The following is a 16,227-nucleotide window of genomic DNA, read 5'->3' on the forward strand; positions in this document are numbered from 1 at the left end:
AATTACGCGCGCTACTGCTGATGGTGATTTTTACGTCGTTTTCGTATTGGAGCTCTGGCTCTGGCTCTGGCGGACACACGGAGCGAGAGAACGACGTGAACCTCTGGCTGCCGTGTTAAAATCACAAATAAACTGGTCGGTCGTTGTTCAAGAAGCAAGCAGCAGGCAAACGGCAACGGCAAACCAGCACGCACGCACACAGATACGCCTTGGCGTGCACACAGATACTCGCGCGCACACACACACACCCAGAATCGCATCGAATACGAGTAAATGCACCCCTGTTTCGAGGCAGCCAGCAGGCAGAGTAGCCAGAGCGAGACGCTAGACCATGGGCGCGCTCTCTCTCGCTCCCACTCTCGGCGCGCACTTATGTAAAAAGCATTGAAACTGAACGAGTTTCTGGAGAGCAGGGGCTGAGCGAGCGGCGGCAGTGCAGGCAGAGGGAGGGCTACGTATACAATGCGCGACGGCATTGCCAGCTGTAGCGCAAGGCAACGGCATTGCCAGCACAAATATTTCAGTGGAATACAGCAACGAACAGCCCCAGCAACCAGTAACAGCAACAGCAACAGCAACAGAAACAGAAAACCAAACGTTGAAACGACGTTGTGCAAACGGTTGAGTTGACGTTCGCGCCGCCAGTTGTGGGAGCGGGTGTTTATTTGAAAAGAGACCTCGCAGCGTTGCCAGATGTGTCCGAACGGAAACGGCAACGATTTGATGGTCGATTGGGATAACAATCAGTAGAAGACGAAAGGATTTACAACATATAGAAGCTCATATAATGATCATTTGAGGAAACTATAGCTAGCAGTGTGTAAATTAATATATACATAGGTATTGTTTAAAAATGATACGTTTTTGTGTTTTGTTTTTTAAATCTTCAAATAAGTTCTGAATTCATTAGAAACCTGCCAAATTTGTTAAGAGATCTTACTCCTAAAAGTTGTACAACAAAGAACATGAAATATTTCCCAATATAGGATCAATGATATCAACGATTCTGTTAATTTTTCATAAATATTACCCATTTATGCTTTGCTATAATGAAGTTATTCTAATTGTATCCCTCCCAGATGAGAGATCAATAAATTTACTCTATAATAAGAAACCCCCTCTATGGCAGGTCCAAAGTTTCCCCAAAAACTTTCCCATCGCTCAGCAACGCAACCCACTTTCGCAGTAGTAACTGCCGTTCGCATGAGTCAATTCTGCTGCCATCCGGCAACCCTGGACGCTCCACAAATGCTGACTAACAGTCTACACACACACCAGCACAGCACAATCGCACACACACACACACACACACACGTGTGTTGTTTCGTTTCTCATTCTCATGAGTGCAAATGGGAGACGGACGAGAGTGTATGTGCGGCTGGCTGGCTGCTTGTCAGTTGGGATTTCGTGTAGTGTGTCGGGTCGTTCGTTCGTTTTCGTTTATATAAAGGTACATTTCCACATGCGCACTCACACACACGCAGCGTCTCATTTTGTGTGTGGTGTGGTGTGGTGTGCGGTGCGGTGTGGTATGTGCCGAAGCGAAGGCACAGCAACAGCAACAAAGCGACGGCACAGAGTTGCCGTCTCTCTGCTTCTGCCTCATCCACTGGTGCTGCTGCTGCTGCTGCTGCTTTCTGGCTGCTTTGTTCAACATTTTTGTTTATTTCAGTTGCCGCCGCTCCGCTCCGTTCATATCTGTATCTCTGATGTTGGCGCTGGCTGGCTGGCTGGCTGACTGACTGGTTGCTTGGCCCGGCCTGGCCTGGCCTGGCTCTCGTAGCCGTAGCCGTGGCTGCGGCTGTATCTGTATCTTTGTGCCTTGGTGGTGCCAGGTACTTTTGGGCCTCGTTTCGTGTGCCGTGTGCCGTGTGCGCGCTGCTCTGTGCTATTTTATGCGACGCACTGCTTGGCCTGACTGACAGCCAGCCAGCCAAAGCAAAAGATATTCTCTGCTGCTGCTGCTGCTGCGGCGGCGTTCGCGTTTGCGTTTTCGCCTTGAAACATTTTTGCTGTTTTCGCCGCTGTCGCTGCCGCTGCCGATTGCCGTTGCCGGAGCTTATCTCTTGGGCCCCAAATACAAAAAATTGCATATGGCCAAAACCAAATGCGCGCCAATTCTAATTTGAAGCGAATTTTGATTGAAGGTCAGGCACGGGCAGCAGCAGCGACAGTCCGACGCAGGCTGTGGACAAACGTTGACTGATGATTGTTTTCGAGTCGAGGAGAGAACTCGAAAACGGAACACAACGCAGCGGCAACGGCGGAACGGAGCCCAAAATCTCAAACAAACCAATTTCTGCCGCATCCTGCTTCGGTGCTTTGGTTGGTGCCTCTCGTTGTCGCTGATGTCATTATTTTTGCGAACAAGGCGAGCGAGAAATCGGGGGTTTACGTTTACTCAATCGAAAGGGGTACGGGTACGGGTACGGGTACGCTGTGCCACGACACCGGGCACGATGTGGCACGGTGCAAAAAGGTAGTAGTAAGACTATGACTACGAGGCATGCAACTGGTAGGTATCTTCTGATTGTGAGTTCGATTAATGCATAGATAGCAAAGTGAAGAGTTCCTAAACATGGGATTTTTGTGTAAATAGCAGGAGTCGCAGGAGTCTATGAGTTCTTTGCATGCAAAGTTCTGAGCTGCCAATAGCCAAATGTGGAATTTCTAAGAAATAGAGAGATAGATCAAGTAAAAGCCATTGTAGTTTTTGGGAATTATTTTGTATTCTCATATCTCCCTTTGGAGAACTAATCCACCATTCCATAAGAAACCAGCCCTTGCCTCAACCAGGCAATATTCTTCCCTTGATCTTTTTATGCTCTGTTCTTTGTGGACAATTTCCGCAGCATACTTTTAGAGTCGATAAAGGGGCTACCACCGATTGATCGCAATGATTGAATGAATGAGGCGAATGGAGTGCAGTGCAGAGAGAAACCAGAGCATCTTCTAGTCGGGGCTTTTCCCCAGCTTCTTTTCGGTTGCCGTGTTCCGCTGTTTGTTTAGTTTAATTCGTGACGCGATGCAACAATAAAAAGAAAAACGCAAACAAATTTCGGTTTTCACGTGAGAGTAAAAGCTCCGATGGGCTCTGCTGCTGCGCTGCGCTGCTCTGCTATGCTATGGCTATGCTGTCGGTTACAGCGCTGTCGGTGTCGCTGCTGTCGCTCTGCTGGCGATTTGAATATGTTATGATGTTGATGTTGCATGTTCCTCCTCGTCGCATGGCGTCGCCAGCAGCCAACAGCCAACAACTGGTTTCAGTGTGGGATATTCTCTCTATTTCTATTGCGTTTACTTCCGAGTTCAATGCAAGCGTCGCGTCGGCGTTGCGCAACCGCCCACACGCGCGCCTCCTCTGCCTCTGCCTCTGCCTCTGCGCCCGCAGTTAGCCAGCTTTTCCGCCATACCGAGTGTGTGTGCGTGTGTGAGGCTGCGTCGTGCAAATATTTTGCCAGCATTCGCTATTCACACACATATGCTATGGGGCACGGCACCCCCCAAAGCTTCCAACCCACCATCGCTCCATCCCCTTTCGACCATGTCCACCGCCGACGCTCTTGCCGGCACTCACTCACTCTTTCACTCTCTCTCGAACAACACACATGTTGCTTCGGTTTAGATTTAGACGAGTTTTGAATGCGAATTTATGGCCGTGGACAGGAGTAGGACCTGGGCCCCACTGCAGCACCACGGCACCAGCCCACCAGCCCACCAGCCAACCAGCCAACCAGCCATAACAATGGTTGAGGCGGCACGACGCAGCGGGGAGATCATTTTGGCCAAAACAGGTGGCCGCTTTGCATATTCGTAGAGTCTTGTGGCACAGTTGAATGTTTGGATTCCATTAGCCGGATTACGAGTGTATTCCGTATTGCGAAGGGAGAAGGCAGCTTACAATATACGGGGGAATTCCGTCAAAAATTGTGGGTCCGGCAAAGCAGAATAAGTCTTAGTTTCTGAGACAGGACATACGCACTTTCAATTTACCAGATGGAACCCGTTCTATTATTCACTCTTCAAATTACGCAATGACAATCTTTTCCCCATTGAACATTATCTGCCCGCATAAGCATCGATAGTACAAAAGTGCTTTATTTATTGCGTTACTTTCAATGAAAGTAGTTCTATCCTTATCTGCCAAGAGAACAAGAAATGGCGAAAAATGTGCCAAAAAAGATGGCCGGCTGATTAGTTGAAGGAAAGCGATAAGCGATAGACGAAATTCATAATTAAAAAGCAATTTGAATAATCATTAAACAAGTTATCGGTGAGAACATCCAAAGGAGAACTGGCACAAAGTCGGGACTGCACTTTTCAACCTACATCCAAAGCAGGACTGAACCAAATGAAATTAAATAAAGTTGGACATTAACAGACCACCAGAACTTGCATCTTTCTGTACTATCCAGATGTTTACATCATTCCCTCCCTCTCTTAAAAACGCATTTTCGAGATGGACCTTCCATTCGATTACCAATTATCGCATGCATAATACATATCGATCGATGGCACAGGCGCACCACAAAGAGTGCCTGCAATCAAATCAATTCAACGCCAATTATACAATCTGTCAGCAGGAACCAGGACCCGGACACGGACGAGCAAAGGCAAGGGCAGAGGCTGAGCAGAGAGCCAACCTGCTGTGCACCTCCCCGACGTCGACCCTGACCGATAGCATAACACAGGCAGGGCAGGCACGCTGATAAGAAAAAGCATTCGAACAGGAAGCAACCCGCTGTCGGCATCGCGGCCGCAGTGCAAGGAACAATCAGGGAAAAAGGCACAGGCCGAGCACAGGCAGAAGCAACACAGCAAAAAGGCAGAATAATAACATTGGAACGGGGCTTGAACGGCAATCGAACTCATAGAGAACACGCTCCAAACGTTTCTGCACTTGTTCGAGAGCGAACACAGCCGTCATCAAATCGATCCGATCCCAACCGATCCGATTCCGATCCATTCATTTCCGCTTTGTTTCGCCGTTTTCGCAAGAGCCGAGCCGAAGCAGCGGCAAACAGATGAAAAGGCGACCATTCGGAACCAACGAGTGGGAAACTATTGCACCTGATTGCCTTGAAAACCGGGCAAAAACAACAAGTACAACAAAAATAAACTCAAGTCGAAACGAAATCTACGGCGAAATACAACGCTTGCTACGGCGACCAGAGATCTCGCGACGGATAGGATCGTGTCGCTCGAATCGCAAAGAGAAGTTCTCGGAGAAGGTGATGACTTCCTACTCTGAGTCTGAGCTCAGCTGACGACAAGTTTTCGAAAACTCAATTGCTGTTGTTGCCGCCGCCTGAAAATTACAGAGAAATTCCTTTGGCTTAATTAGCCTCTTTCGTTCGGGGCGAGGCGAAAATATTTTCAAATGAGAAACGCACCAAGAAAGCGGCACAACAACAGTAACAAAAGCCAGAGAGTGGACAGAGTGAGAGAGAAGCGAAGAGTTGGTAGAGCGGTAAAGCGGGGCAAAAAACAACTCTGAGCTCTAGCTCAGAGAAGAGAAGAGCAGAGCACAAATGAAACCAGTTTTAGTTCATTTCGTTTCGTTTCGTTCATTAATTCAAAATTTCCATTTGAAACTTTTTTTGCTGCTGCTGCTTTCTGCTTCTTCTCTCCGTTCAACCGCTGCTGCTGCTGCTTTTGCCTTTGCCTCTGCTGTGCTGTCGTTTCTCATCCCCTCGACCTACGCGCTTCCCTTGCCCACGTCATCCTCATAATCAGAGTTTTAACATTTTATGTACAGTGCTCACAGTGAACCCTCGCTACGAGTTCCAGTTTTGTCGTTTCAACACAAGTTGTGCTGCCATTGAGGGCCCACTGTATTTACACAGAACAGTCCTACCCACCCCCAAGCACACACAGGCACATAACAGAAAGAGAAGAGCGAAACACGAAGCGAGCTCGTTTCTCTCCCACAATCGCAATGCTTGACTCACACTGCTTCGTTCGCCGCCGTCGACCGCTGTTATATACACATAACCTACAAAAGTACATAGCTCTGGCTCTGGCTCTGGTACGGGTACGGGTACGAGTGGTATACATATGTATGCATCATCAGTATCTATGTGCGTCGCATCGTGTGCGCTGTCAGAGGCAAATGGCTTGATGGCTGTAGAGTTGGATAAAAGGGAAGGGGAAGGGGAGGGATTGCAGGCTGGTTGGCAGACAGGCGGCATAACATCAGCAGAGGCAGCAGCAGCACAGCAAAAGCAACAACAACGACGCCAACGTCGACAGCAATACAAGTGCTGCAGGGTTGCCAACTGTCTGAGTGGCCAACGGCATTGAACTCTTGCTGGGGTCTTGGGGCAAAGATTGTGGGATTGTTCGAGACTGGAACTATAATTTGTTTCGGATAAAACCAGCTTAAGTAAGTCCACGAATTCAGTTGTGATAAAACAAAACATATTCCTTTAGGTTTCACTATTTTATATTTTTCTACCATACGTATGTTACTGTATCACTTTTTGCTACTATTAAATTAAACTTTAAGATACTCTAAATGATAATTCTCCAAACATAATTTTCATCTCAAATCAATATCCCTTCGATTCTATGACTTCTGTTATATTTTCATTTCAAACGTATTTTCCTTAGTTTCAAAAGCCCTGACAACCCTGGCTCACATAGTATCGAGTTTTATATGTACATGCGCTGACGCTGTCACGGCCTCTGCCCGTTTCCTCTCTCCGCTCCGCACCATTCATCTCACCCTTGTTCACTCATTCCCCTTCCACGCTCTCTCTCTTCCCCTTCCCATCCCTTCCCTTTCCATTCCGACTCATTCTCGTTTCGTTTCGTTTCGTTCGCCTGCCTGTGCGACTCGCCCGCCTGCCAACCCAGCCGACTCGACTGTCTGTTCGTTCGTCCGTCCCACCCGTCTAAATGCGGGACGGGACTGTGGGACGACGACGTCCGTCGTATGTGGGAACGAAATAATACCTATAAAAAAAATTCTTTTTCCCTCGGTTTTTTGCCCCAGCTCTGGCTCTTGCTATGGCTCTGGCTCTGACTATGCTATGGCCTGGCTCTGGCTCTTGGGCTGCCTTGGGTACGTACGGAACGGAGCGACGACGAAAAAGAGAAAGACTTGTGGGTAGAAAACCAACAAAGTAAGACTATAAAGTACGTCGACTGCGGGTGGAGTGTGGAGTGGCATGCCATGGAGGGTCCGGACTGGCACTGTTGGTGCTGGTGCTTGGGTTGGGGCTGGGGCCGAGGCAAGCACAAAAAAAATTTAAGATGCTTTTGCTGAAGCGGAGCGAACCGTCGCTGGATGTAAGATCTGTTGGGTTTCGGTGCTTGGGAGCTCTGTCTGTGGCTCTGGCTCCAGCTCCGGTCTCGGGCTCTGTTAGAAACATGTTGAAATGAAATTGCTGAACGGCAAACGACGACGAGTTGAGTGTCAGGTCGGACCGGCCCCAGCCACGGGAAAAAGAGGCCCCTGCGTAATGGTCGCGCTCTCAGTTCAGTCGATGCTGATGCTGATGCTGCTGCTGCTGTTGGGGCTGCTGCTGCGGGGGTGGGCAAATGTTTGGCAGCATTTTTGTATTAAAGTTTTATGAGAGTGTGCTGTGGAGGAGGTTAGGTTGGTTGTCCGCTAGCTGGGCTGGTTCGTATCGTCGTTCTCTTGGCCGTCCCGTCGCATCCGAGAAACTTTGAACATGTTCGGTTGGTCGGCTGCTGGTGCCATCGTCGCTACTCTGCTGTTGTGCTAGTTACTCGAAATATCACTAAAAACAAGAAAGGAACAATGTTTTTTTGGGGAAAACGAAGCTTTAGATACCCTAGGAGATCTACATTTGTATGAAGATAATTGAGTCATTCGATGTGGGGGTAGATCTATGGGAACACGTCATCTTTCTATGCATATCTTTTATTTATAGAAGATTGCAAAACATCTGCTCGAAAAATTTGAATACCCTCTTTAAAGGGTATAGAAAAATAGCCCCGCTGCAGGTTCGCTGGATTTCGTTGTGGCTGTGTGTGGATGGTGGATTGGATGCGAATGTGGAACGCCAAGCCGAAACAGAGCAAACGGAATGAATATGATGATGCCAGTGGCGGAGCGAGATGAAGACCCGAGACCGCGACAGACACGGAGATGTTGGATGTCGATGTCGATGAAGAGGCAGATTCGGATTCGGGGCCCCAAGACTAGAGCGACCAGCTGTTGGCCTTGTGCTCTCCGCCTCCTTTATTGTTGTTGTTGTTTTCATATCTTGTTGCTTTTAGCTGGCATTATTTTTGGAGACTCGCAAGCGCCCCACCAAATACCCCATCCGCCTAGCCACGCATCGCTTCGCCTCCAATATGAATGTGGATGATGACTCGTCTCCTCTACTCTCCCGATGCGATTGAGTAAAACTTATCCAAACAACAACAAAGGCATTAATAATGCCTCTGTGTTCGCGGCGCAACTCAGCGATGGCTATTTTTGCTCGTGCCACGCCGCTTCTTGGAGGAGGAATTGCGATGTCGGAATGATGATATACTCTCTGTGTTCTCATATCGCATCTCTTGGGGCCAACTCCGATAGTCATTGATAACTGAAATCAGGTGCAGCGGAGACTGAAGATTGCTCTGTTGTCTCTATTGGGCTTCGTGTGATGATTTGATTACTCTTTCATGACTCGTTTTTGGGTCACTATCAGTTCTGGGCACACGGAAATAGAATGCTTCATTTACATGGGATTTGGTTGCCGAACCCATGGCTATCCCATAAGGTTATGTGAATCTTATATGATCCTTTATAGAAGACACTCCTTAAGAATTATGTACATACATTAGTTATAGTAGTAGTCTCACAAGATCAGTTTTCCAATAGAGTAAATTATTTATCGACTACAGCTTGCCGACAAACTGAGTCATTCGAATTGAGTAATGAAATATGGTCAGATTTACTTCAAAATTGAATCCCGTGTACCATTATACCGTAATTCTAGAAAAAGAGTGCAAAAACACTAAAAATTCTAAGATTACTAGAAGACAAGCTCTGGAACCTGAAAGTATGCAATGAAATTCATATTCGAAAAGGAAAATGAGAGAAACCATTTGTAGAACATGAACTACTGAACACCTACGATCTGTCAATTTGGGTATTAAGATTCAAATGAGACAAAATACGAGTAAGTTACGATTTTTCATTTAAATTGTTAAAGAATTTGAAAGATTTTCCTATTTTCCTCCATATATACATTGTATATGAACTTAAGGAAACATTAAAAATATAGCAAAATAATATATTTGAGACCAATAGATATTCATTTTACATGCATTTGATATTTGTAGCTTCCTATGCATACCATCATGATTGGCTCCCATTTCAGTGTCACTCTCCTAATGCCAGTTTCAATTTCCGAAAGCTTGCATTCCTAGAACACAACTCCCCTCCCCACCTCTTTATCCTGTACACCTGCCCACTCTGTTAGCCCTTGCCAATTCCCATTGCCTGTCCGGGTTGTCCCTGTCGGATTAGAGTTTTGCCATAGCCAAAAGCGGGTTAGGTTCTTCTATTCTTTTCTCTTTCTGCTCGTTGCAGTTCGGTTCGGTTGGGTTGGATTGGGCTGGGTTCGTACGGGGTGCAGGATGCAACTCCAATGCTACTGCTGCTCCGTTCCCTCTCTCAGCTGAGGTCTCTTTTATGATTTTACAGTTACCACACAAAGGGAGGGGACCAAGTCCACATCCGCCCACTTTGGCTGACGATGAGGCTGCGGCTTTGGCTTTGCCTTGGGTCCATGTCCGCGCCACTCGAAGGAAGAAATGCGATTGAGGTTATAATGGATTTCGACAGTCCAAGTTGTGTCTCGACGACGACAGCGCGGCGTCTCTGCCGCAGCACTGCAGCTGCAGTTGCTCGCTCTACGTATGCATGTATTGTGTGTGTGTCTGTTTCTTTTGCAATTTTACTTTATGATTGCGATTCGCTGTTCCTTTTACGCTTATTAGTTTAATTTGCTTCTCCCGCTGCTGCTCCTGTTGCTGTTTCTTTTTCTTATGGCATGCAACATGCTGGCAGTTCGGGCAGTAGTGGGGGCCAGCTAGAGCACGCTCTTCAAACACGTTCGAATTCGCGACGCGGTTGCAAGGTGCATGGCTGGTGCTGCCTGGCCTGGCCTGGCCTGGGATTTGCATATATGCAAAACAGTTAGCCGCCGCGAGAGCAGCATCCCAACGCAGCGTAGCAGCCAGCCGAAAAATCTCAGACAGTCCCAGCACTCACACATGTTGCATACGAGTTTAATTTATGCCGTTTGTTTACTCGCTCCCACACACACTCAGTCACACACTAGCTCTGAGCTCTAGCTCTCTTTGAGCGCCTTTTGTACAGCGTATACCGTTAAAGCTATCAATGTCATCGCTGACAGACAGACGGACAGGTAGCGCCGCCACTCACTCGCTCGCACTTACTCAGACTGTCTGTCTATCTCGGTCGCAGGGGGTAGGAAGTTGAAGGTCGTTCATTCTCCCCTTCTCCCCGCTCCCTCTCGAGCACACTCATATTTATTTATTACTTTTTATGTTGTTTTAATGACGACGACGACGACGACGACGACGTCTGGTGCTCTACTTCATCTGATCTGCTCTGTCGCTCTGCTTCTGGGTCTGCTCATGCTCTGCCCCTGCCTTCGAATCACTAACTATTGGCATCTCTGTTGCTCTCGCTCGCGTTTATTTTCGGGTTATTAAACCAACCGCAGAAACAGCTCTGTTGTGCTCTGCTCTGCCCCTCCCCATCTCGACAACCACTTGCAGTTTTTTGAATTGTTGATTAATTTTATTGCTTTTCTGTAATAATAAATTCGATTTTTCTCCGTTTCTGTTTTGATCACTTGCTTCGCTACACGTGACTCCCTGTCCTCTGCTGCGCGCAGCCTTTACTTGTGCTTTGCTTTTGGACAATGTCTGGGGCAGCGCTGTAGCCGTCGGCAGCGACTGCGCTGCTCTGCCGTCTATAATTTATTAATTCTGCTCAGAACGTCGCCTTTTTTGTTTTGTTACGCCTGTTCGTACTGCCAAGTGCCCCTTCCCCAGTCCATCGCCAGCGACCTTTAAAGGGTTGTCGTGAGAGTAGGGGGAGCTGTTTGTGTTGCAAGTTGGGGCCACAGCTGTTGTGGCTCTCAGCGTCAAACAGATTGCAGATTAGTCGAGTGAACAGAGAGAGGTGGTGTCCTGAGATGCTGCTGGTGCAGTTGAGGAAACTCTTGAGCAAGGGAGCTTACCCACAATTTACATGCATAGCCTCGTTGAGTGGACCAAGATACATACAACATATGCGATAGGAACAACGGAATTCTCTCAACTGAGTGTAGCCATTGCCCGTTTAGCCTTATCCCAGCAAAGCGTGTTCCTCCACTCAGACTCTCCCACGTGCTTGCACTTAATCGTTTATGCTTCTCCCTCACGTGTGAACAATGCAATCCACTCGAGCTCTGCTCTCGCAAATTTGCATGCTCTTCGCGATCCCATTTGGGTCATGCAATGCATAGACAGCCTCTAATTGAAGTCACACTTTCGCTCTCGTTCACTCAGTCTCCCTCTCCGGCCTGGTCTGGCCGGCCCACTCTCTGAGTCGTTTCATTTCCATTTGATTGTCATTTATTAGGCGGCCGATCATTACGTTCAACATTGCTGTCGCTGTCGCTGCCGACGCTGTCACTTGTGTTTGACAATTTGAATGGGTTTTCTCACGCCAGGCAGCGCTGCTTACGGCGGCGCCTCATTGTCTTTCATTCATGTTTGAGGCCGCCTCTATATCCGCCTCTTTCTGCCACGCTGATTGTTCGCCTGCCCTGCTTCCTTCTCGTTTTGTTTTTTTTTCTTTCCATTCCCATTCATTCATACATATTTATTTAGCTAATAATATCAGTCGAATCGGTATTATTTATGACACCCGGCCGGCATATCGACCCTACCTCAACCCCAATCCAGATGTGCTTTTGTTTTTCGATCGCTATGTAAATGATGGGGAGATGATTTTTTTGTATTTTGTATTTTGTTTTGCTTTTATTGCCATTTCTCGGCTAATCGTCGTGGCGTGGGTTGATAGTGAAAACTTGTCTGTTTCCATGAATGATTCGTAGTAAACAGTTGGCCTTGAAAGCACTCAATGGAATAGCCACAAATCGGTTTATTTGTAAGGCTTTCCATTCATTCATTCATTCCCGCTCGCTTTATCTTAAGTGTTCCACAAATAAGAGGAATCTTTATAACCATTCGCCATGTCTTATTATGTACGGAGAGTTCTTTCGTTGAGTTACGCTCAAAGTGCTGCGAGTGGAATTCCGCGCTCTCAATTACTCGATTGCATTGACAAGTGCGCAACCATATGGGAGCTGCTGTCCTCTCAAAGAACTTTATTAGCAATTCAATCTCAATTTTCCTATTCCCTTTTGCTCGGCTGTTTCGCAGGCACAACATGAAAGGGATTGCGCGACCCCAAAAGCCCCACCATCCATCCATCCACCTCATGTTCTCGTCAACCCCTTTTGATTATGTTAAATTCCCAACAAAAAAAAAAGAATCTCAGTCTCCGCCCCTCTTCCAGCGCTTCCGCCTTCATCCACTCCAAAGTAGCGGCATTTTTTATGTACAGCTTTTGGTTTTGCTTTTCGTGTGTTTTTCTCTTGATTAGAAACTGCAAAGCAAAACAAAAACCGGAAAAAGGGTTATTTTTTATTGCTCTCCGTCCCGTAGGTGTGTGTGTGTGCGAGTGTTTGTATGTCTCTCTTTACTTCTTAACTTTCGGCGATTCTCTCTTGTTGTTTTATGTATTATTATTATTGTCGCCGGCTTTGCTCTGCCTCTGCTGACGTCGTCGCCGTCGAAAGCTTTTAGCATTTTAAATTGACGTTTATTATGCGCTGCTGCTGCTGCTTGCGTCGCCGCTTTGCCTTTTTTATTATTTTCTTTTTATATTGTGTGTAAGTGTGTGTGTGTCTCCTTGGCGCTGCCTTGGCCTCTGCTCTGCCTGACGCTGGCTGCGCGGCAACGTTTCTTTAGTTTGTTTTGGTTTTTAATTTAATCGTTTTTGTGCCCTCTCCCCCCTGCCAGCACACTCTTGCTCGAGACACTCCTGCTATGCTCTCTCTCTTGTTGTTGCCGTAGTTGTCGTTAAATGTGCTTAGCACGTGCTGTCCGCCGTCGCTGCTTCTAGCTCTGCCGCTGCCGATGCCGCTGCCGATGCCTCTGCTTTTGGCCTGACCGGCCTCCTCCTCACTCCATAGTTTTGTGGTTGCTGTTGCTTTTGCCCTTTTGTGTCTGCTCTTTGATGCTTATTAGCGAGTGCCATTCACTCACTCACTCACTCTCGCATTCATTCATTCATGACGTTGCCTGCTGCCGTCGCTTAGAAACAAGTGGCCAATAAATTATGGCCTGGCCACAAGAGTCGGGAGCAGAGCATAAGCAAAGCAGGAATAGCTAAAGTACCAATGCTAAAGCATTGGAATAGCCAGGGTATGTAAGTTAAAGGCAAAACAAAATGGTTAAGTGTGAGGGCCAATCTCTCGCACTGCCTTACCATCTCTTGAACATGCCATGGGCCAAAACAGATCAAAATCAGCGGAGGAGCAGGAGGGAGCCATTACTATTGCCATATCCACTGGAAGGCGGTAAAATGGTAAATACACATAAAACCGTTATATTTATTTGCAGGTCGCAAAAAAAGGGTTTGTCCGACGGCACTGCCTCCGTTGCTGCCACAACTGCGGCCTGTGGTTTTTGCTGCTGCCACTTCTGTCAGTCGCTCACTGCGTCTGTGTGTGTTTGTGTGTGTGCTTTTTTATGATACGAAAAACTGACCTAAGGTATGCGCCGGCAAAGGGGCAGGCTTTCATTTGCATGGGGAACGGAACCGAACCGAGAACCGAGAACCGAACCGATAATGAAAATGAGTTCTGCCTCTGCCCCACCCACCCGTTGCCGTTGAGCAACCACAAGAAGGAAAGGTTTCAAAGGGCAGGGCAGGGAGACAGGGACCACGACGAGACCATTGGCAAGCGCAAGTCATGATGCTATTATTATACAACCGTTTGGACGTTTGGTACGTCACTGTGTCAAGGACAAGTGTGCGATTCTTTAAATGGGTTGTGTGTGTGTGTTCGTGGACTGTATTTATTGTTGATTTACCGTTTTACGACCGTTGCCGCTGCTGCTGGCTTGCGGTTTAATCATTTATGTGGATCGAGTGGGTGGAGAGGAGAGAGAGAAAGAGAGACTGGACACTGTTTACAATGGTAAACAGTTCGATGTTAGATGTTCGATCTGAAAACGGAGGATCTACTGAGAGTAACAGCAGAGGTAGCTAAAAGGTGGATCTAGATTCTAGAAGCATTTAAAATATGCATTTCCTATCCTGTTATCCTGCTACATACCAATAGCCTCCTGTCCCACCTTTCACATCGGAAATCCTTCAGTTTAAAATCCATTTGTGCGGAAAATCTGCCCAAAGTGGGGAATAACTGTCCCGCAGAGTGGCTGAGACAGGGAGAGGCGCTGGAAGAGACCACTTGAGGCAATTGTGGGTCAAGTTTATTTCAATAAATTCCTCTCTTCGTTTTTTTTTTTGGGCAGAAAACTTCGAAACGACTGAAATGCCGCACCCGCCTGCAGAGGAGGAGTCTTAAAAGCCAATGCACTTTACACACCCCCACCCAAAACGGGGCAGGAACAGTACCACCCATTGAAAACACTTGCCAACCCTCCACCTACTGGCGCCCACACCACGCATCCCCTTCCCCTCCATCCGCTTGATGCATATGACATTTTTGCAGTTTTTGTTTTGCTCGCCGGCTTCTACAATGCCTGCTCTTCCTCCTACTCCCCTCCTGCTGTGGCACACGTTCCCCCTCACCCTCTGCCAGCACATCATCAGAAAAACTTTCATTTAATTGCTGAGAGCAACAACAAAAGCAGCAAAAGAAAAGAAAGAAAGAAAACAGAGTGAAAGAAGGAGAGGAGAGGAAAAGCACATTTGCTGTTGTTGTTGGCTTTTGTTTACTTTACTTCGGAGGAGGTGGATTGGGAGTGTGTAGTGGGGGGCCGAGAGGTAGGTGAACGATGAGTGAGAGGTGCAACATCGGAGAATGGAAATCGAAGCGGAATCGGTTGAAGTGGTGTGTGGGCGGTCGGGCGGGCGGTGGGGTTTGCATGACGTGCTGTGCGTGCGTGCCTACTACGAGTACCGTAACGACGTACCCATATCCGTGCCCCCACATGGATGGATGATGCGTGTATGTCTCGACGGAGAGCACAAGGCACCCCTCGGCTAGCCATCGAGGCTTTCCTCTTGCTTCCCCCAATTCCCCATTCCCATTCCCATTGAGCATTGGCATTCGGCTCTCTCTCAATCAAATGGCTTTTCAATTGGTTTTTGCCGGTAAGAGGGAAATGGCAAAACGAGGCGCACAAAACATAACGGAGGAGGACAGCAAGAAACTCAGTAATCAAAACAAAGAAAGCGATTATGTATGTATACGGCAGAAACAAAACGGAAGGAATAACTAAAGAGAAATCAAGAAACAGTTTGTCATCGAACAAGACTGAAGAGAGGTAAAGCCAAGGCACAGCACCTCATACATGTTTGTCATACGAAAACAGATCATAGAACAAGATCAAGGCAACCAAACACACAACAAGGCAACATCATAGATGAGAATCATGGATTCGAACAAAGGGGTAGGGCGGCAAAGGGGAAACGGAAGCTTACAGCTGACTTGAAGGCTGCAAGGCATCGATATCGATATCGATGAAAGGTCTTATTACAAAGGAACGACTGTAGAGGTGGACTGAAGAGGATCAGGCACTTATAACAGGAAGACAAGAAAGAGCGAACGTGTGACGTGCCCTCACACTTCCATGACTAAACGATCAGGCAACGATCATGCTAACGATCACCTGGAACCATAATGCAAGGAATCCTTCTTCACATAATGTACAAGCCTTAATCTACTTGATCTACTCACATTGGCCTCGGTCCACATCTTCATTGCTTTGAATGCTTCCAGCAGGAGGATTGCTCTTTGGAGGTAAGCTCTCTCTTCAGTTTGAACGATTTAAGCAATGGTTTAATGGTTTTGGCGCCTTTTTTCTGTTACTGAATGGTGGCTCTAGCCCCAGCTCCACATGTTGCCAGAGTGGGAGGAGAGGCACTGAGTGTTTACAGAATTTATAGATATTAATTCAGTTTTTGCACAAAACTAACACACA

At 47.3% G+C, this 16,227-nt stretch overlaps 1 protein-coding gene across 4 annotated transcripts in view; it reads right to left on the reverse strand.

Moving 5' to 3' along the window:
- Positions 1-16,227, reverse strand: part of LOC117898024 (alpha-protein kinase 1) — a 51,573-nt gene extending 35,346 nt beyond the window's left edge. Inside the window, exon 1 of one of the 4 annotated variants that reach the window (XM_034807161.1) lies at positions 15,984-16,220. In XM_034807161.1, the coding sequence (XP_034663052.1) occupies positions 15,984-16,007 (24 nt within the window). In that variant the 5' untranslated portion in view covers positions 16,008-16,220. Of the gene's footprint in view, positions 1-15,983 lie in introns of all 4 variants that reach the window. The other 3 variants (XM_034807157.1, XM_034807160.1, XM_034807159.1) reach the window with 3 other exon arrangements.

This window comes from Drosophila subobscura, chromosome O (assembly GCF_008121235.1).
Source record: "Drosophila subobscura isolate 14011-0131.10 chromosome O, UCBerk_Dsub_1.0, whole genome shotgun sequence".
Taxonomy (NCBI): Eukaryota; Metazoa; Arthropoda; class Insecta; order Diptera; family Drosophilidae; genus Drosophila; species Drosophila subobscura.